We start from the raw sequence: 21,078 nt of genomic DNA on the forward strand, positions 1-21,078 counted from the left end.
CCTGGGATGAATCTAAGCATTTCACTTGAATTTAATTAGCCCAGTCTTCCAGATGAAAATGTCAGTAGAAATGATATCCTACAGCAGCCTGAATAAAGACTAGTGCTTTACATTTTGTTTTTTGGAAACTTTATGTATCCTTTGCATTTCTACCCTGACAACTGTATTAGAGGACATTGGCAGTGCCAAGGGCTGCTTTGCACATTGTATAGGAGTAGCAGAATGGAGGGTTTAATCCCAGAGTGCACTGTATACGCTCTGATTTTGCACCTAATTCCCTGGAGCTTGACCTATAATTGTTAGTAAGGGTTAAATATATTAAGAAACGCGAGTAAGTAGGATAGCTTCCTTGAAGGTTAAATGTTTCCATTCAGAAGAATATTTCAGGAGAGGCGTGCTTTACCACTAATAATTTTATCTTATTTTATTTACCTTGCTGGGCCCTCATTGCCTAATGTATCAATTTGTTTGTATATTATGTACATATGTACAGAGCTTGGGAAAATTTTAGCACAATTATATAGGCTCAGCAGAAAACACTGGAGTTTGGAGGCAAGAAAAGATCACACAACCATCTTGCCGGTAACGCGGTAAGTTATTCTATAGGGCAAGAACATGTATTTCATTTATTGCTGACATTTATCTAGAGTGATGCAATTTCAGAAATGGTGCAAACTGCACTTTTTGCTGTTATTATAGTCTGGCTTGCTGGCATTTCTCCCTGGTCATGCCAGTGAGCTGCATACAGAGCAAATGTTTTGGCAGAATCCACAAAGCTTCTTATTTGACACAAATACTGCCTCATAACCATAACATCTGAAAGTAGCAGAGTGGCACGGACTATCTCCAAGTGCCTGGAGTACAGTGTTTTTTTTTCTGGGCCAACTGTGCTGAGCATTTAATATAGAAACACATTGCTACTCCTAAAATCAGCCCCACAAGACCAATAAACTTATTTATCCTGACAGTGAAGTTTAGACTGAATATATGAGCCCCACTGTGCTCCATTTCATAACAGATGCATTTTACAATTCAAATACATTACTTACATTATACATACCTTTACTTAGGGTACCTGCAGTCATGGGGGTATAACTGCAATCATGGCCACTTAGGCCATACTCCATACGCCATATAGGGTATCCTTATATATTCTTACACTTGCCCTTTGTCTATATAACTCATATAATGTATTAGTAACTGAGGTTGTCACCAAAACTTGAGTGTTACTAGTCATCAATAACCTTTATATAAATTAAACCACAAACTGACATTTCATAAGTAAATGCATTTTTAGTTCAAGGAGCATTATATCTGTATCCCTGTTCTGCTATAACAGACACTGATGATACAATCCACCTATGAACTTTTAGAAGATTATATGCATAAAACAAACCTATAATCGTTTCATCAAGTTTGTCTTGTATTTTGTTTCAGCAGTGCAGCTTTATCACCTTGCCACAACCATGTAATCAGTAGAGTTTTCATCTTAAGCCATTGTCTTAGAATAAAAACACAATATACACTCAAAATAAGTAAAGAACATGTTTTGAATTTACAGCATATCACCCAAATAAAAACAATGCATTAACAAAGCGGTTTAAATTATATTTAATGAATTTATCATTTTACTATGTCTTGTTTCTAAACGTATGACACCACTGATCACGTCACAAATTGGGTGACTTGAAACGCCAAAGGATAATCTATACATTTCTACCCCCAGGGGAAAATGTCACACTATTTTATGTTGAAAATCATTTAAAAGTTTGTTCTTTGTCCTTTTCAAGAACAAATGTGTTTTGTTTGTGTACCGAGTAAATGTGAAATTTTATTTATTTTTAGTACAACTTAATCACCATATTTATATAATCCCTTTCCTCTGAAAGCAAAATGTAAAAGATTTTTGTTTTAAAAATGCAAATCATTTTCATGTCCCCCAAATGATTTCTGAAGACTTTTTCAGTAATGTCACCATCTTGCCACCTGACTATTATAGTCCTCAGTTGTAGTTGCATCTGATGTTTTTTCCTCCTTGTGCCACTCCAGGGCTTTATGCTCCCTTAAAAGTCGCCTCTCTTCCTTCCTCTTTTCTCTCTTCCTCTGATGCTCTTGTTGCCTGGTGTACTGAAAGCGTTGTAAAAAAAGGTCTTTCGCATATTCATACAACTGCATGTCTAAGTAGTTCAACTCTTTTATGCGCTCGCGAGACCTTTCGTCTATATCCACATTTGAGGCCCTTGTACTATTAAACTGAGTGAAAGGTGAAATAAACTTCAGATTGAATGTTCTTTCGAAGAGATATTGTGTTTTCCTTTGAAACTCAGTCAAGCCATAAAATGCCATATTTTTAAGATTGTTCTTTGCACTTTGAAGCAGAATGTGGTTTCTTTCACTTTCATTCATAAATGTCAAGTTGTAACATCCCACAAGGCTGAGGTCCGCCAGCATCCGGACCTGGCGGTTGTTGGCAAGATTATAGCTGCAGTCCATAAACTCCTGCAATGTGACCCCAGACCAGTCATCTCCAAGGTAGCATGTAGGCAGTTCATCAGGAGTTGGGCTTCTCCCATCACATACGTGAAGTGATGCTTTCCACGTTGCTCCCCTCTGGACGTGCTTCCATTCACTCAGGTAGCGTGATACAGGGTCTCTCAGCATTGTGATGTAATAAAAGTTCCTAGAAAAGAGTACAAGATCATATTAGCAGGGCGACATGTAAAATTAATTGTATGCAGCAACTACTTCTGAATTAATAAATATTTTAAAAATGAACATTAAGCTCCAAAAGAGGGTCTGAGAGTGGGGCTATTTTGATGTAGTGATCACCATTATGTAATGCCGAATTTGAGGTGTATAGTCAATGAACTGAACTCAGTATCATGTCCACAAAATGTAGAATATGCAGTGGTAGATTTTAAATGACTTAGTTCAGTGCAAAACACTGCATACTACATGGTTTTATTTCAACTACTCCTTTGGGGGTTTTACATACTAACGTAAGCATTTGAGTGTGTGTGTTGAAGAGTGAAACAGATTTTTTACATTATGTTTGATTATGAGTGTGAATGGGTGGCCAGTCTCTGCCACCTTATAGCCCAAAACAGCCCTGTCATGGGCAGCTACTAGCCATACTTACAACTCCTACAGTAAATTCTTTCATCAGAGCACTTTTTTGATTGAGGCTTGTCACACATGCTCTTAAGTCCCCAACTGCACATCTGAAAGCCATTATATATCAGCACAGGTATTCTCTTGCTGTTATTTAAAGCAACACCTCACACTATGTTGTGCGTTATGTTTTTTAAATTTTAAAGATTTCTGAAATGTTTTATGTTTTATTATGTTTGTATTAAAGGAGTGGCTCACATTTAAGTTACCTTTTAGTATGTTATAGAATGGCCAATTCTAAAAACTTTTCAGTAGGGCATCAATGTTTATCTTTTATAGTTTTTTCATTATTTGCCTTTTTAATTCTGACTCTTTCAAATGGGGGCCACTGTCCCCATCTAAAAAACAAATGCTCTGTAAAGCTACAAATGTATTGTAATTGCTACTTTCCCCTCCCCTCTCCATATTCCATTCTTTTATTCAAATCAGTGCATGGTTGCTAGGGTAATTTGGACCTAAGCAACCCGACTTCTGAAATTGATTGCTAAAACTGAGAGCTGTTGCATGAAAAGCTAAATAACTCAAAAAAACTACAAAATAAAAAAAAAGTGATTGCAAGTTATCTCAGAATATCATGCTCTATGTCATATTAAAAGATAATGAAAGGTGAACAACCCCTTTCATATTCATCAAACATGATGAGTCCCCCTGAGGGCTAAATGTCATTGAACAAGTTATAAATCGATTAGAATGGGGTTGTTTCAACATTTTCAAGAGTGTATGTCAGTTTTTTCCAAAATTGGAGGGATACTCCTGATTTTGCAGTCAATCTCCCCTATTTGCACTTTGCTTAATTTCCCCATTGCTGGATGATCTGACAGCAGAATGGCATTGAGCATGCAGTTGAAGAACAGGGCAATTATGCTTGAATTCTATGTATGTAGTAAATATATGATTTTATATGTTGGTACCCTACACATTGTACCCTTTCCTGCCTGTAGGATAGAGATGATAACTGGAAAAGTACAGTACAGGTATGGGATCTGTTATCTAGAAACCTATTATCAAGAAAGCTCCAAATTACGGAAATACTGTCTCCTATAGACTCCATTTTATCCAAATTTTTAAAATGATTTCCCTTTTCTCTGTAATTAAAAAAAACCTTCTACTTGATCCAAACTAAGATATAATTAATCCTTATTGGAAACAAAACCAGCCTATTGGGTTTATTTAAAGTTTTCATGATTTTCTAGTAGACTCAAAGGAAAACTAAACCCCCAAAATAATGAAAACCCCTACCCTCTATAGTCCCCCAAAGGGGTTAATACCTGTAAATGACCCTAAGTATTTAATTATGCCTCAATGCAGAGTCAGTGCAGCGGAGTTCGCGGGCGCCATCTTCACTGCTTCAGGAAACTTAGTCAATTTCCGTGGCTGTCGGCGCATGTGCAGTTGTTTGGAACTGGAAAATTGCTACAATGCGCATATGCCGATACGCCACTTACTTACTGAAGATTCCTGAAGCGGTGAAGATTTTGCCCGTGAGCTGCACTGATTCTGCATCGAGGGGCATTTACAGGTATTAACACCTGGGAGGGGGGGGGGAACAGGGAGGGGGACTATGGAGGGTAGGGGTTTTCATTAGTTTGGGGGTTTAGTTCTCCTTTAAAGTATGTAAATCTAAATTATGGAAAGATCTGTTTTTCGGAAAACCTCAGGTCCTCAGGTTCTGGAGAACAGGTCCCATACCTGTACAGCAAAGTTTTACAGGAAGGAAATGCATAGCATGTAAGGTATCATTACACAGGAAATGGTCAAAAGTTGGTCAAAGAGTTGGCCATAGTATTGCTCGGCCAGGCAATACAGAGGAGACAAAATAATTGATGGAACACTGTGGAACACTATTGAAGTATTAGTTGAAGTAGTGGGTGGGAGGGTGGAGAGAAAAAACACTTGCTACAAGCTGTTATTTTTGTCATCCTGCTGCTATGCTTCTTAAATTGTCTTAATCCACCATATTAATCCATCATATATTAGAATGTGGCCTGTGACTCCTCAGGTCCCACTACTTTAACTGCACATCCCTTGTATATATACACGTATTAAGGAAAAATGGATAAGAAGGGGAATATAATGTCATTGCCTGGTCAGGGAATATATGGCAGATATAGATAGAGGGTTGTAGTTCAAAAACTGCAGTCTGGACATCTGTATAGAACTTATGTTGAAGCATTAAACTATTAAAATACAAAATATATGAAATCTGAGCCTTTAATGTGACACAAGGTAACTCGGCTCTATTAAAGCTTCAGTAAAACATTAAATTGAATTATAAAGAGGGGGTAATTATGTGATTACAGTGACCCTTTAAAAAATTGTACAACCTCAGCAGACATAATATTCATTATACCATTAAATCTGATGGATAATAGAGACTTCACCTTCTCATATTTCGTTTTACTGTTTTGTCCTTAATGCTCATGTAATGCATTTCTTAACCACAAGAGGGAAATATCTCACCATGCCAGGCAGTTTCCAGAAATAGTTTAAAATTGAAATATATTTGAAAAACATAAATGATTGCCCTGCAACCTATCTTTAGTGACATATTAACATAAATGATTTATTGCACAGTGCATAATTGTGTTCTTGAATGCAGATATAGTAATATTTTTCAAGTAACTGGGAATGTGTAAAACAATTTGGCATTTCTAGGATGAAGAGTAAACAAAATTTCTAAAATTTTTATTTTACCCTTTATTAAAATTACGAAACCTGCTTGCCATCAACGGCTTTTGTAGCTCATATATTTGTGTTAATTTAATACTTTCCACATTTGTGCAAGCCATTATTCGACCTTTGATAAATAACCTCCATAAAGTTAAGTTATTTGTATTATGACAACTATGACATTGTTTTATTGCATTATATACATATTTGTGCAATTATAAAATCACAATGACATTTTACAATTTTAAATATGCTGAATTATAACATGACAAAGTCATTTTCGCTATTATGATACAACAATGACATTTGTTAATGTCTTGCTCCACTGCCCAGAAGAATGAAAACTGCTGTTGTCTGTTTCTCATCAAAGCTTCTGTCTGCTGGAAGGCCACACAAAAGCAGTTTTCATACTTTTTGGGCAGTGGAGCGGAAGTATAAAATTCCTCATAAGCAGCACAGCCGTTACAACATCATTACAAACAGGTGTCAGGTCAAACGGGGAATAAACGTTAGCCTTTATTTCTGAAACGGTGCAAAATTTTTAAAGCAAGTCAGCGGGTGTTTTTATTTTTGTTTGTAGAAGCTGAAAATCTGTTTTTGTTTTTTGACTTTAGAATCCCTTTAAAATGTTTCCTGCTTTCTTCTAATAATGGATGCCTCATATCTGCTGCAATGGACCAACATAATTTTGTGTCATCTGCAAATACAAGTTCACTGCTTACAATGCCTTCCTCCAAGTCTTTATTCAACAAACAGCATTACCAAGACCAATGACTTTAGCTTTAAAGGAAAGTTAAACCCCCCTTTAGGCAAAAGTCCCCACTGGCCTCAATCCCTGCCTCCCCCTGCATAGTTCTAAAGCAGATTATGTGTTCCCTCTAGGAATACTGACCCGCACCTGCAGAAGAGCACAGCGGAGCTCACTGGCACCATCTTCCGGCACTTCAGTAATCTTTCTTACCTTCGGCAGTTGTAACGAACCAGAAGATTGCTCCAACTGTGCATGCGCCGATATGCTGCTCACTTCACGAGGAATACTGAAGTGACAAAGTTGGCCCTGTGAGCTCTGCTGCACTCTTCTGCAGGTGCGGGTCACTATTCCTAGAGGGGACACATAATCTGCTGTAGCACTGTGCAGGGGGGAGGCAGGGAGGGGGGGGGCCAGCGGAAGGGGGGCAGTGGGAACTTTTGCCTAAAGGGAGGTTTAGTTCAAAAGCCTTTACAAGATTCAAGAAGATTGTAGCTACTGTAGTTCCACTTTTTTTTCTTAAAAAGCAATTTTAACACACTCTGTCCTCCGATAACGATGTTTACTACTAATGTTCTTGCCAATAACAATCTTGTGAGGCAACTTCAGGCGACTTCAGAAAACAAAGCGTTCCGAGTGCCATTCTACTGGCAATTTACATTATAGCCGGCGGGGAGACAATTTACATTCTAGACAGCTCTGGGAGATTAATTGCCAAAGAAGAAGTGATTTGTCGATGGGCGTCAAATCTCCCGAAATAGCAGCGTGTCTCTGCCCTTAAGCACCAAACCCTATATCAGAGACGAGGAGGGACACCTGAAAAAACCTAGTGGGCCCCGCCTTCATAGGCCCTGCCAATCTAGGCCTGCTCACCCCACCTACACTGTCCCATCTCCCCTGATAACAGCCACAAGGATGGAAGTATGTGGCAGTTCCACCGAAGCTCTCCTTGTCTCCTAGACTGTGAAGACCTCAAAGAGGTGTCTACTGAGCATGCCTGATTGATTTCCATTAGAGCAGAGCCAGTAAGCATGTCTAGTAGGCACTTCTTTGAAGTCAGAGAGAGAAGGAGAGCTCAGGGGCAGAGCTTCATGCTAGACAAGGAAGTTACTAGAAGAACTGAAGTTCAGTTGCTTGTATCAGAGTAGCTAGTCTGATTTTGGAGTGAGGAAGGATTTTTCCCCCCTCTGAGGAAAATTAAGAGGCTTCGGGTGGGTTTTTTTGCCTTCCTCTGGATCAACTGGCCATTAGGCAGGTTAAGAAAAAAAAAAGCTAAAAGATTAAACTTGATAGACGGGTGTCTTTTTTCAACTAACTTACTATGTTACTATGTAGTAATGGCTTAAAGGACAAGGAGTGGGTCAAGCACCACCCAGTCATTTTAACTGCCTACACACTGGCTCGTCACAACTTTTCTCTGAAAAAATGAGCCCATAGTATTATACTAGTGAGCAGCACACCACTGTCTTTTTCATGTTCCAGGATATTTGGAGTGTGCACATGGGCAGTATAGCAAGAGTTAATTTTTTCACCTCTGATTTCACTTTTTTTACTGGCCATGCAATCATCCTAGACTACCTGCAAGGCTTTGGGCAAGAAGATGGCCTGTGGTCTGTGGATATGCTACTATAATCATGATAATCCACCTGTTTAATTATTGATCTTAGGATGCTAAAGTTAGGGGTTAGCTTTCCTAAAAATTAGAGTCTTTGTTCAATATGTGTTTGAAATTTACATTTATAAATTTCTTTAAATGTACTGCCAGTATCATTGCTTTAATGCATATATTGGTTAGTAAAATCCACCATTATTTTGAATTGCCCCAAACTTCCAGCTACTTCTGTTTGCAACTGGAGCTGAGCCTCTCCCTCTTTGCATATATGAAAGGCTAGCATAACCATTAGAAGAACTTAATTTTGCAGTTTATGTCCAGAGTGCTGCAAGAAACAATTATACATCCATCACCTTGCTACCAAGGGTAAAATGCAGATAATAGATTATGGATTTTCATTAAGTCCATTTGAAATGTCTGATTGAATTAATCATGTCTAAAGGAATTATCTAATTCAATAAACCTGGAGAACTGTCAAAGTTATATATATATATATATATGTGTTCTGCATGTAAAACCTCAGGGTAAAAAAATAGTTCTATAATATGTATATATACGTACATATTTGATAAAGATAAATGATATTCACTAGTTACAGCATTAATGATTTCACTGCCTTGCTTTCCACTGTGCCTTGGCAAAAGGGTATTAGGTCCACCATGAATATTTGTGAGGCAATTTAGATGAAAAATGCCTTGGCACATCTCACAGAACAGTAAAGCTGCAGTTTATGTGAATCTATTCACTATGGAAATGGCAGACAAATTAGAGTTCTTATAAGTATTGTGTGTAATGGGTATGCAGAAAACCAGGGTGCTCATGTCCAAATGCTAATTATAATAAAGCAATATCTTGCTTGTGAGAGTGATTAACACCCTGCTGTCTGCAACCGCAGTGCCAATCTAGCGAGCTAGAAATGTAGAATGTAAATATACATGAGGAATCTACAACCTGCAACTCTCAAGCTGATATTAAACTACACATTTCAGCCACCCTGACAGGCAAATGTGTTGGACCATCCATTAAAAAAAACTAAAAGCAGATTAACAATGGTTTTGTTGAGAAGGTTAAAGGAACTTTGAGTTGTGTCCAAAACTATTAAAAGATAGACCGGGAAGGTGTGTTACAGGTTATTCCAGGGGTGCTTGTGCATCTCATTTTGCAAACAGGACCATAGATTCTCAGTTGGATTGAGATCTGGAGTGGATTTGATTGGATCGTTATAGGAAATTCAATTTTAGTTCTTGTGCTACTGTGGTGGTTGTTTGTCTATGTGTTTGGGATCATTGCCCTGCTGAAATTTGAATTGTGTGCCGAAGATTTAATTTTAGTAGACTTAGCAGTATTCTGAAAATGCCCAGCCCCTGCTGAAGTAAAGAATGATTCAACAATCGCCATACATACATAGATACATACAAAAAAAATCACAGTGGGTTACTGTTGGTAGACAAATGGCAAACAGTAGAAATAACATTGCATTTACTTAACCAAAACTTCAGTACATATACTTTCTTTGTTGCACACAGGGTTGGACTGGCCCGGTGGGATACTGGGAAAAACCCGGTGGCCCAGACTTGCACTTTCTCTCCTACCTACCTTCCTAACCCTGGTTGTGCTGATGTGCCGGGGTAGCTGAGGATTGTCGGCAGATAGGACATTGCGACTGAGGGGCCCAGGAGATGGTGTGGGGGCTGCAGGCCTGGTTCTAGAATCCATCACCTCTTAATGGAACAAGGTGAATGAAGGGGTTGCATGAGCCTAAAGGAGATTGGGAAATGGGCATTGATAATAAACTATATCTTTCAGGTATGTCTGTGTGAAACAAATACATTTATACAGAATATTGACAGGTCAGATATTGTTTATGTACCCTCTTTACAAAAAGGGGTTACTTGTAGAATTCTAAATAAAGGTCATAATGCTATCTGGACTGAAAAATCTCATTCCTGCAGGATTTGCCAAACTACATTTGGACATTAACATTGGATAGCTGAGCTTGGTTGCAATTCAGTAAATGCAGGGGGACCAGAGGTTGCACATCCCCAATTTAAACTATGTGACAAGAAACTGAACATATTGTTGTTTCACAGTAGAAACAGTAGTGTGTGACAGAATACTGCTCTCTTATTTATCAAACTGCATCATAAGCTGAGCACTTGGGGAAACATGGTAAGGCTATATGAAGATCAATGATACACCAAAGAATACCTTTTTAAGAGGCATCCATCTTTTGCTAATCAATAAGACTAAAAATGATCTCTCAGTGAAAGTGTATTCTTGTGGGCATTGCTGCCAGGCTGGCTTCGATCACATGTCATCTTTTTACTCAATAAATCTATTCACAGAAACAGCTGCTTGTATTCTGGAAGGTGAAGCGCAGCCATAAAAAATTCTAAAACAAAGTAGATGGAAATGGAAAATGGACTGAAACGGTGTTAAATCTGTCTTCAATAATCTGCCGTAATGCTTATTATATTTTATACAGCGCTAGCCTGCTCACGCAAGCTATATACAGCACATATATATATATATATATATATATATATATATATATATATATATATATGTATTTTTTTTGACTCTTGCCTTTTAAAGAGATACACTGACAGCTACTGCAGAACTACATTGTAATACCAGCTGCTGAGCAGGTGCTGCGGCTCTACAGAGGATTTTTCAGCTGTAATTGTTTTACTGTAAGTGCTGCGAGCAGCAAACAATGAAAAAATGGTCCCTCTAAGCTGTGTGCTAACATATGAATAACAAAGTTGTACAAAGTGTTGTGAGCACAAAAAATGTTTTATGCACACAGCAAATTCTAAACTTGCTGTGTCCACGGCTTTAAAAAAAAGTCCAGTCAGCAGATAATTTGTACACACAGCCATCATATAATTACAGTCAACACTGCACATGAGTTATTATTAAATAACATGATGCTTGTTAGTCCTCCTTATTCACTGTGTTTCTAAACTGCATTAAATCTGAGCTGAACAATCTGTTACACTGCTGATTTTCACATAACTAACTGGTTTTGACAATAAATGGCAACCCTATTGCTTGCACAGTTTTTGTCTAGACATACTGTAGGTAATTTATCTCCTGTGGTGTCAGATTTAAAAAAAAATATCTGTCAACTTTAGTGAGTGGTGAAAAAAACTGTACCACTGAAACACCTGCCATTTTTTTGGCAGTTGTAGGGGACTCAAAATTGAGTTACCCTTTATTGCAGGCAGTTCCCTAAAGTTTGAGGCATCAAGTGGTCCTCGTTTATAGTTTGGAGGGGGATATTCAGTATTTTCCTATCCTGTGTTATTCTCCTGGCAGGATAGGGACATACTGTTATTGTTAGTAACTGGCCATAGGGTGTCATGGTCTTTAAAAAGGGAAGCCAACATTTGCTCAGCCTCTTTGAAACCCACTTGTTGTTGGAGGATGGTGGATGGTAGTCCACCTAGGTTCCATTGAAAGGTCCTGTGCTCAGGGGAGGACACTTTTGATTGTGACTAAATCTGCAGACTGATTTGGGCAAAGACTTCAGGAAGTTCTGTTTGTGAGTAAATGCTAAATAACTATACTTTGTCAGTCCAAGGCTACCACATCCCTGTAGCAGTGTTCTGGGCTACTATGAGTTAACTGTGCTCAGGGACTGACTCACAACATACAGAATATATACAGAAACCTCATATTCAGAAAGCTCCCAATTATGGAAAAGCCATCTCCCATGATTTTCCACAACCCCTGAGCTCAGCTTCCAAGCAGCTGCCCAAAAGCACACTGAGAATGTGCAGTGTCACTGACACTCAAAAGATGGCAGAACTAAAGATAGCTCTTATGGACCAAAATACCTGAATCATTACTGTTATAGGGCTGCTGACCCCCCCCCCCAAGATTTTACTGTAAATTCAATATAAACATTCATAATTTCACATAAATTCATTTTTAGGTTATCATTCTCTTTTAGACTTCATATAATAAAAATGGAAACCAGCAGAATCTGTCAAAAAACTAATTTTGCAAATGCTACTGAACTGAAAGAAGTTCACTTGTCTATTTTTGTCATATCACCCCACAAATCAAACCTGCATTGAACAACATCACATACGTTTTGCTTTGTTTGATCTCAGTACAATGCTACTTGAAAACTCAGCCAAACAGCATGGCTTCAGTGAGCACATTTTAATGCTTACAGGGAAGTTTTCTACTTCACTTCAAAGTCTAGCTACCTTGGCAGAGTAGAATTCAGTCTCAAGGACATACTGTCTGTGGGTCTGGAGACATATATGCCACGTTTGAAGTTTAGAATTCTGGCAACTGACAACTGACAGTCACATTCTGTAATGATCTACTGGACATTTGCCAGCTGAATGGCCTGTGTTCTTATTGTTGTATTGTGTTACCGTATATACTCGCGTATAAGCCGAGTTTTTCAGCACCCAAAATGTGCTGAAAAACTCTACCTCGGCTTATACGGGGTTCAGCTAAAAAAGGTTGCCGCTTACTCACTGATTGAAGTGTGCAGTGACTCCTCCGTGCTGCCCATACTTCTCCCCGCTCGTGGCTTCCTTAGCCCTCAGCCCCTCCCCTCTCAGCTCTCGTCACTCAGTACTCAGTACTGTGTGCGCATTACCGTATTGCGCGTAGGAGCGCACAAAAGTTTAGAAGAGGAGCGCTCGAGATGTGGATGAGGTGCGCGCTCACTCTGTGATACGAGCACGCACCTGTACAGGGAGCAGAGGCGCGCGTCTTCTCCCTTTGTGACGTGCCAGGGACGCTGCAGCCTCGTAATAGGGGGAAAGGAGGCGACAGTTTACTTCTCCTTTAACCCTCCCTGTAAGTTTGTGAGCTACCATTGTCATTTGAGAGGGAGGACTGATTGACAAGAGCTGAGAGGGGAGGGGCTGGAGCAGAATTAAGCGAGGAGGGGGGAGAAGTATGTGCAGCAGCATGGAGGAGTCAGTGCATGCTTCAGATCAGTGAGTAAGCAGCAACGTTAAAGCTTTAAATTGGCCATGTCCTAAAATAATTTCTCACCCCTAGGCTTATACACGAGTCAATACATTTTTCCAGTTTTCTTAGGTAAATTAGGTACCTCGGCTTATACGCGGGTCGGCTTATACACGAGTATATTTGTGTTCTTCCTCAGAAGTAACATCTCACAACCACACAAGGTATGACTTTTTTTTTAATCATTGACCTTTAAAAAGCTCAAACTCAGTTTTCAGTGTAAAAAAACTCAAATCAAATCAAATTCTTGATTCGAGATTTCCAAGTTTTCGGCCAAAACACTCTGAAAAAAACTCGAAATTCAAGCAGACTGTTAACCTTGAATTGGTTCCAGGGACCTCTGCCATTGACTTCTACAGAACCTCTACAGATTTTTTAAAAAAAAACTCTTATCGATTCAAGTTTTTTTTTTAACCTGATATTGTGAGTTTTGACCAGAAAATACTACTCGAATACTCTAATTTTTGTGGAAAAAAACAACCTTAACAATCTTAATAAATCTGCCCCTAAAAATCAGCGCTACTTTACGATGTAAAAATGTGCAAGTTTGATAGAAGATTGTATGTATTTTCAAAGGCAGATGTAAAATTGCATGTTATGTGGGAAAGTGACAGGTACAGTATGCAGCCAAGCTATTTTTTTACAAACTCGCTCACAAATTGAAGATCTCAATGAGTCACATATCATGTTACTGTCAATGTCTGAAATTATGGTACAAACTGTTTCAAAACTAAAGGCTGGCTAAGTAAAACAACAACTGGTGCAATGCAGTAGTAATTTCTGAAGTTTACAGTGTGTACATCAGGTTTATATATAAGATGTATTCATTTAAGGAACACAGGATCTATATGATCATACATTAGCAATTATATGAATACAGTAACTCATAGTATGGGAAGTACTAGCCAGATGTTATACAGAGAACTTAGATACAATGCAATGCTATGGCAGAAATTCAAAAACTCCAGTAGGCTCAATATTATACAAAGTCCTGTCCTATCAGGATCAGTGAAAATCCTGTGTGTACTGTTAGGGCTTTAGCACACGGGCAGATTCGGGGAGATTTATTTGCCTGGCGACTAATCTCCTCTTCTTCCGGGTGACAATCTCCCTGAACTGTCTTCCCCACGCTAAAATAAAAAATCTCCTGCGGCAATGCACTCGCGTTGCTTTGGTTTCCTCATGAGGCAACTTCGGGCCACTTCGGAAATCAAATCACCACAAATGCATTGCCGCAGGCTTTTTTCATTCTAGCAGGCGGAAGGCAGTTCGGGAGATTGTCGCCCCGAAGAAGAGGTGTTTTGTCGTCAGGCGACTAAATCTCCCCGAATCTGCGCCGTGGGACCCGTCACCCAAAAAATGTTTTCAAAATCCTATTTTATCACATTAGTCAAGCAAAATGAACTTTAATTACACTATATAAATTATTTGAATCTTGTTTCCTTTAGTCTGGGATTTCAAAATTATAACAAGCAGGCAGGAGCCATTTTGTACACACTGTTGTTAAGTAAAGCCTTGCATCATCTCAGAATCTTGTTTGAGCACCAGAATGGGGGACCCGATGTCCATCCCCATGTACTGGCTACGCAATTAAATGGACTAAAAAGATAACGGGGGAATATGTGGAGAGCAGTGACATCTAGGAAGTGCTGAATGGAAAGTGAAAGTAATTGTCTGCCCTGCCTCTATGCTCAGGGCATAGAGGAGTGGCAGACAATATTTGATTGACAGCTGAAATTTTTAAATGAGCTTACAACAGCTATGAATGCTTTAATAAAAAATAGAAATTGGATTTCATGTTTAATTTGAAAAGGACTTTTATTATACAGATTTTTATGTCTGGGTGACAGGTTCACTTTAACCTGTAAGTTCAGCGGCAGCACTGAGCTCTAACACCTGTTCAAATGTAATTCCTCATTGCAAATTACAAGCGGGGACTAATGATTCTGAAAAATCTTTTAGTAACTTTATCTTGTTAGTACATATCACTCTACAGAACAGTAATCATTGTTACATTTGAACATTTGCCCCCAAGAGTTTGTTTCTTGACATCGAGGAGAATATTGTCCTTCAAAGAGGACATATTTATGGAGTTGAACTTTCCCTAGGACCAAAGGGCCAGCACTGTCAAGCTGCTATACAGTGTATTACAGGTATGGTATCCATTATCAGGAAACCCATTATCCATAAAATGGATTATGGGAAGGCCATCTCCCTTAGACTCCAGTTTATCTAAATAATCCAAACTTCTAAAAAATATTTCCTTTTTCTCTGTAATAATACAACAGCACCAAACTAAGATATAATTGGAAGCAAAACCAGCCTATTAGGTTTATTTAATGTTTACATGATTTTCTAGTAGACTTAAGGTATCGAGATCCAAATGACAGAAATATCTCTCTTACATAAAACCCCAGATCCCAAGCATTCTGCATAACAGGTCCCATACATGTATAACATTTTATAAACCAACCAAGTACAACAGGTACAGAGGCCAGGACAGGCAATTAATATCTAAGGGGCACATTTACTTAGGGTCGAATATCTAGGGCTAATTAACCCTCGACATTCGACTGTCTAAGTAAAATCCTTCGACTTCGAATATCGAAGTCGAAGGATTTACCGCATTTCCTACGATCGTAAGATCAAAGGAAAAGTCGTTCGATCGAACGATTAAATCCTTTGAATCGAATGATTCGAAGGATTTTAATCCATCGATCGAAGGATTTTCCTTCGATCAGAAAATTGTTAGGAAGCCTATGGGGACCTTCCCCATAGGCTAACATTGCACCCCGGTAGGTTTTACTTTCCGAAGTAGGGGGTCGAAGTTTTTTAAAGAGACAGTACTTCGACTATTGAATGGTCGAATAGTCGAACGATTTCTCCTTCGAATCGTTCGATTCAAAGTCGCAGTCAAAGGTCGAAGTAACCAATTCGATGGTCGAAGTAGCCAAAAAAATCATTAGAAATTCGAAGTTTTTTTTATTCTATTCCTTCACTCGAACTAAGTAAATGTGCCCCTAAAAGTGGCAAATTCACTTTTAAGTACATTGCCATCATCTTACATTTTACTATTCCATAACTAGAGTCTTTTCTGTACCTATACAGGAACTAAACCCTAAAAACGAATATGGCTAAAATGCTATATTTTATATAGTGGACTTATTGCACCAGCCTAAATTTAAGCTTCTCAATAGCAGCAATGATATAGTACTTCAAACTTGTCACAGGGATTTACCATCTTGGAAAGTGTCTGCGACTCACACATGCTCAGTGGGCTCTGAGCAGCTGTTGAGATGCTTAACTTAGGGGTCGTTGCAAATTATCAAGCAGAACATGAGGTTGGCTTGTCATAAGCTGATGCTTCAGGGCTCATTATTAATTTTCTGTGCTAGTTGCACTGGTTTCTGTGCTGCCATGTTGTAATTATCTGTAATAATTACTAATCAGCCTTCAAGTGACATTTCTATTTTATATGTACTGCATATTGTGAGTGGGTCCCTAAGCTCAATAAATGTCAGCAGCACAGAGCATGTGCAGAGAATCAGCAGAAAAGAAGATGGGGAGCTACTGGGGCATCTTTGGAGGCACAAATCTTCCCTGCTAAGCCTACAACATTTCTAGCTTACTTGTTTAGTTCAGCTTTAGTTCTCCTTTAAGGATAACATGGTTTGTTTGCTCACTTATAAAGTACTGTAGGTAATTTTTTTTCAGGGGCCAATAAAATCCATTCTATATCTCTGTATTTCCATTGCTTCCAAGGAGAAACACTATTCCACTGTCCATCGTAAAGTTACATCTCCAAAATTACACTGACCCAGTTAGGAAAAATAAAACTACACATCAGCAGTTAACTTTGCTGTAAGTTAATTAGTATTATAAAAACAAGGACACGGTTCCCAGTTAGAAAAAAAATAGCAATCATAAAAGATTATTAAGGAAATCATTTTAGGAATAGTTTCCTAGTTTCCCTAAAAAAATAAAGATTCTGTATTAGTGTAATGGGCTAAAACAGAAAAAGAAATCTGTGAGCAGTGATGTATGATATTGAGTAGAAATCTGTGAGCAGTGATGTATGATATACAGTAAGCAGTTCATGATAATTTGTTTTCATTACATATATGGACTTGGTTGGTTGGGATCCAAATCTTTGAGGTTTGTGTGCTAGTGACTAAACCTGTGCCCAACACTTGGCTTCCAGAGGGAGTCTGAATACTAACTAACTTGTTGCCTTTTTATATTTAAAATTTTTAGCAACTTTAACTTTATAGGAGTATTGCACTGTCCATCAGCCGTCCCACAACGCCTCCACACCAAATTCTTTCAAGTGCAGAAATGGTATTGTACAATTTATCTTAGATGGCAGTTTGCAAATATCTTGACTCGTTTTAATTACTGGGCTTATTAACCTCAACAATATTTCTCTTCTGCTTCTGGAAAAATCAAATTTCTGAGACAACATTTGCAAACATATAGTAAAACTATCTTAGTGGGGAAAAAAGTTTCTGTAAATGTGGGAGAAATGTCTGCTTTATGGGATATTGAACTTATTTATCCAAATGTCTCATGGATTCCTGATGGATAAAAAAGTATCAGTTAGAGAATATACTGCTCTGCATGAATAAAAAAAGGGGAAGATTTCTTTTTAATGCAAATAGCTGTAACACTCTGACATTTCAGACTGGTGTAAATGTATTTTCTGCCCTGGAACATAACTGAAAAACAACGAATTGTTAACATCAGTAATTCTCACTTACACTCTCACTGCAGCTGCATTAGCGATTCATAGGGGCATAAATGCCCAATTCTTCTGCTAAACCACATACAGCAGAATTATAAAAGCAGAAGCTTGACACATGTATCTTCTTTGATAAATGTGTCAGTTTGCTAAAGCCCTTTATGCCTGTCAAGAAAGTGATGATAAACAGAGAAATTATCAAACTGCTTGCAATCCTTAAGGCCTCTCAAGTTTGATATTTGATTAGATGTGCTTTTAAAATTGTGGCAATAGTTGCAAGACATCTCATAAGACCACACAGACCATGATCAGGGAGTGGTGCCTCTGAACCTTTAAAGGAAAACTATACCCCCAAAATGAATACTTAAGCAACAGATAGTTTATATCAAATTGAATGACATATTAAAGAATTTTACCAAACTGGAATATATATTTACATAAATATTGCCCTTTTACATCTCTTGCCTTGAACCACCATTTCGTGACTCTATCTGTGCTGCCTCAGAGATCACCTGACCAGAAATACTACAACACTAACTGTAACAGGAAGAAGTGAGGAAGCAAAAGGCAGAACTCTGTCTGTTAATTGGATCATGTGACCTTACATGTGGTTTGTATGTGTGTACAGTGAATCTTACGATCTCAGGGGGCGGCCCTTATTTTTTAAAATGGCAATTTTCTATTTATGATTACCCAATGGCACATACTACTAAAAAAGTATATTATTATGATAATGGTTCATTTACATGAAGCAGGGTTGTTTTACTCAGTATCTTTTAATAGAGACCTACATTGTTTGGGGGGTATAGTTTTCCTTTAAGTAAAACAGCAAGTACCAAAAGATTTGGAAGGTAGTCTGTGTTCATGGAAATATTCATATTAGTAATACCATCTACATTTTAGACAAGATTCACTGGAGGTGTTATTGTTTATTGTATTAGATGACAATGTCACATATTTGTGTGCAGGTATGGGACTCCAAATGACTGGAAGGACATCAAGCCTGCAAATTATTTATATTTCCAATGCAGGGGAAAATGTTTTAATAATAATAATACTACAATACCATTAATTAAACAATCCTATTTGGAATATTTCAATTCAGTTTTTTATGATTTTTGAATGACTGCATAGCTTGTGCCCTTATACTCTATTGCAGTGTGTATAAGGGAACTTGCACTTGTGGGGTGTGGCAGTATAAAAAGCATTTTAATTTGCCATTGACTATGAGGGATTGCTGACATGGTCCTGCAGCCCTATGTACACAGCAACAACAAGATATAGTAGGGCTTTTATTTTCCCTTTTAAGTGTAACATTTCGAGAGAGAATAAAAGCTTACAATTAAAACATAAATGAAAGTATTCTTTACAAATAAAGTTGAAAGGAGAAAGGACGCTGTTAAACAAAATGAAATGAAGGGGGCAAGCATTGACTGAGAGGAGTAATACAAGGGGGGTAAAACTGTAGTCTGGCAGGGAAGGCCAATTAATAGAGAGTTACAGTAGTCTAGACGTGAATAAGAATTTTGGCGGCATCTTGGGTGATAAATTATCGTATTTTGGATATGTTCCTTAGGTGAACATATGTGTATAGAAAACGGATCCGCACACACTCTGATTAATGCAGTCGGGGAATATCAGAGTAATCAGAGTGTGTGCCGATCCGTTTTCTATACACATAATGTCACAGCCGGCACCCAATACCAGAACAAGTGCCAAGTACCCTGGTCTCGGCTCGGCTTCACCAGTAGTGTGACCGCCGTTGGGCTTCGGGAGGAGCCCTCAGCTTACTTGGGTGCCACCTGGACTTAACGAGGGGCACAAGGCAAGATGTTCTGGCTGGCAAAGGGTTCTGGCTGGCTGTTAGCAGAGTATTTTAGGCCGAAGGTCACGGTAAAAAAGGACTAGGCAAGTGGATGGTCAGACAGGCTGGGTCGAGGCAGGCAGATATCAGAATCGTCAGGCAAGCAAGGGTCAAAACCGGGTATCAATCAGACAGATGGGATCAGGCAAGACAGTGGTCAAAGATCAGGCTGGGTCAAGATTCAGAGTTCAGAATAGTCAGGATACAGGCAGGGTCAAACACGGATAATCAAACAGGATACAGATACAGGTTCAGGAAGCACAAGGCTCAGGAAGCACCAGGATATCAATCCTATCACGGGCAAATTGCATAGGACTGAACTAAATTTTTGTGCCACTGTGCGTCAAGTTGCCCGCTGGCGTCATCACGCCAGCGCCTATAACTAGAGTGAGGCGCAGGCGCGTGCGCCTTAGGAAGCCGAAATGACTGCAGAAGAGGAGCGGCGTGGCGGACGTCCCTGCTGATAGCTCGGCGGTCGCCCCGCCATGCCACTAGACCACCAGGTACTGTTACACATACGTTGCTAAGGGACCCGGCCGGGTCAACGGAAGAAACGCACCACCAGTTGCAGGATTGGTGAACTACAGGTGTGCGGTAGGAGAAATTACATTGTCCTTAGGTGAAAGTGACATGATTTAATAGGTGACTGGGAATGAGGATTGAAGGATAAGGTCCCAAGACAGAGTCTTGAGGAACCCAACAGAAAGAGGTAGGGTGAAGATGATACTCAATTGTAGGAGACAGTGAAGTAATGATTAATGAGGTAAGAAGAGAACCAGGACAGGGCAGTATTAGTAGTGAGAAATGGATCTTGGCTTTTTGTTGAGGTCATTAGTTAGTCGGATTAGGGTAGTTTCAGTAGTGTATTGTTGCCTAAAACCAGATTGTAGGGGGTTCAGCAGGTTATTGTCAGAGAGGAATGGTGTTAGTCGGTTGTAAACTAGGCGGTCAAGTAGCAGGTCGGAGGTTTTCAAGATTGAAGGGATCAAGAGAGGGTTTTTTTCAGAATGGGAGTGACAAGAGCATGCTTTAGATGTGAAGGAAATATTCAATTTGAGAGTGAGAGATTAAATATATGAGTTAAGGCTTTGATTAGACAGGGATTGGCATTGCAGAAAAGTTTGGAGGGAATGGGATCAAGTGGGCAGGTAGTAAGGTAAGAGGAAACCAAAAGTCAAAGTCACAGGGGAGAAGGAGCACAGAACAGACTGGGGACTGTGGAGGCCGGGTGGTGAATGTTTGGGGGGGTTAAAATTTCACTTCTGATGGTATCA

The 21,078-nt window shown here is 39.0% G+C and overlaps 1 protein-coding gene across 1 annotated transcript in view; it reads right to left on the minus strand.

Moving 5' to 3' along the window:
* Positions 1-578: 578 nt before the first annotated feature.
* The window catches only part of LOC108708480 (heparan-sulfate 6-O-sulfotransferase 3), a 282,117-nt gene continuing 261,617 nt past the window's right edge, over positions 579-21,078 (minus strand). Inside the window, exon 2 of the mRNA XM_018247245.2 lies at positions 579-2,680. Within this exon, the coding sequence (XP_018102734.1) occupies positions 1,972-2,680 (709 nt within the window). The 3' untranslated portion in view covers positions 579-1,971. The remainder of the gene's footprint in view (positions 2,681-21,078) is intronic.

Source organism: Xenopus laevis, chromosome 2L (assembly GCF_017654675.1).
Source record: "Xenopus laevis strain J_2021 chromosome 2L, Xenopus_laevis_v10.1, whole genome shotgun sequence".
NCBI classification, from domain to species: domain Eukaryota; kingdom Metazoa; phylum Chordata; class Amphibia; order Anura; family Pipidae; genus Xenopus; species Xenopus laevis.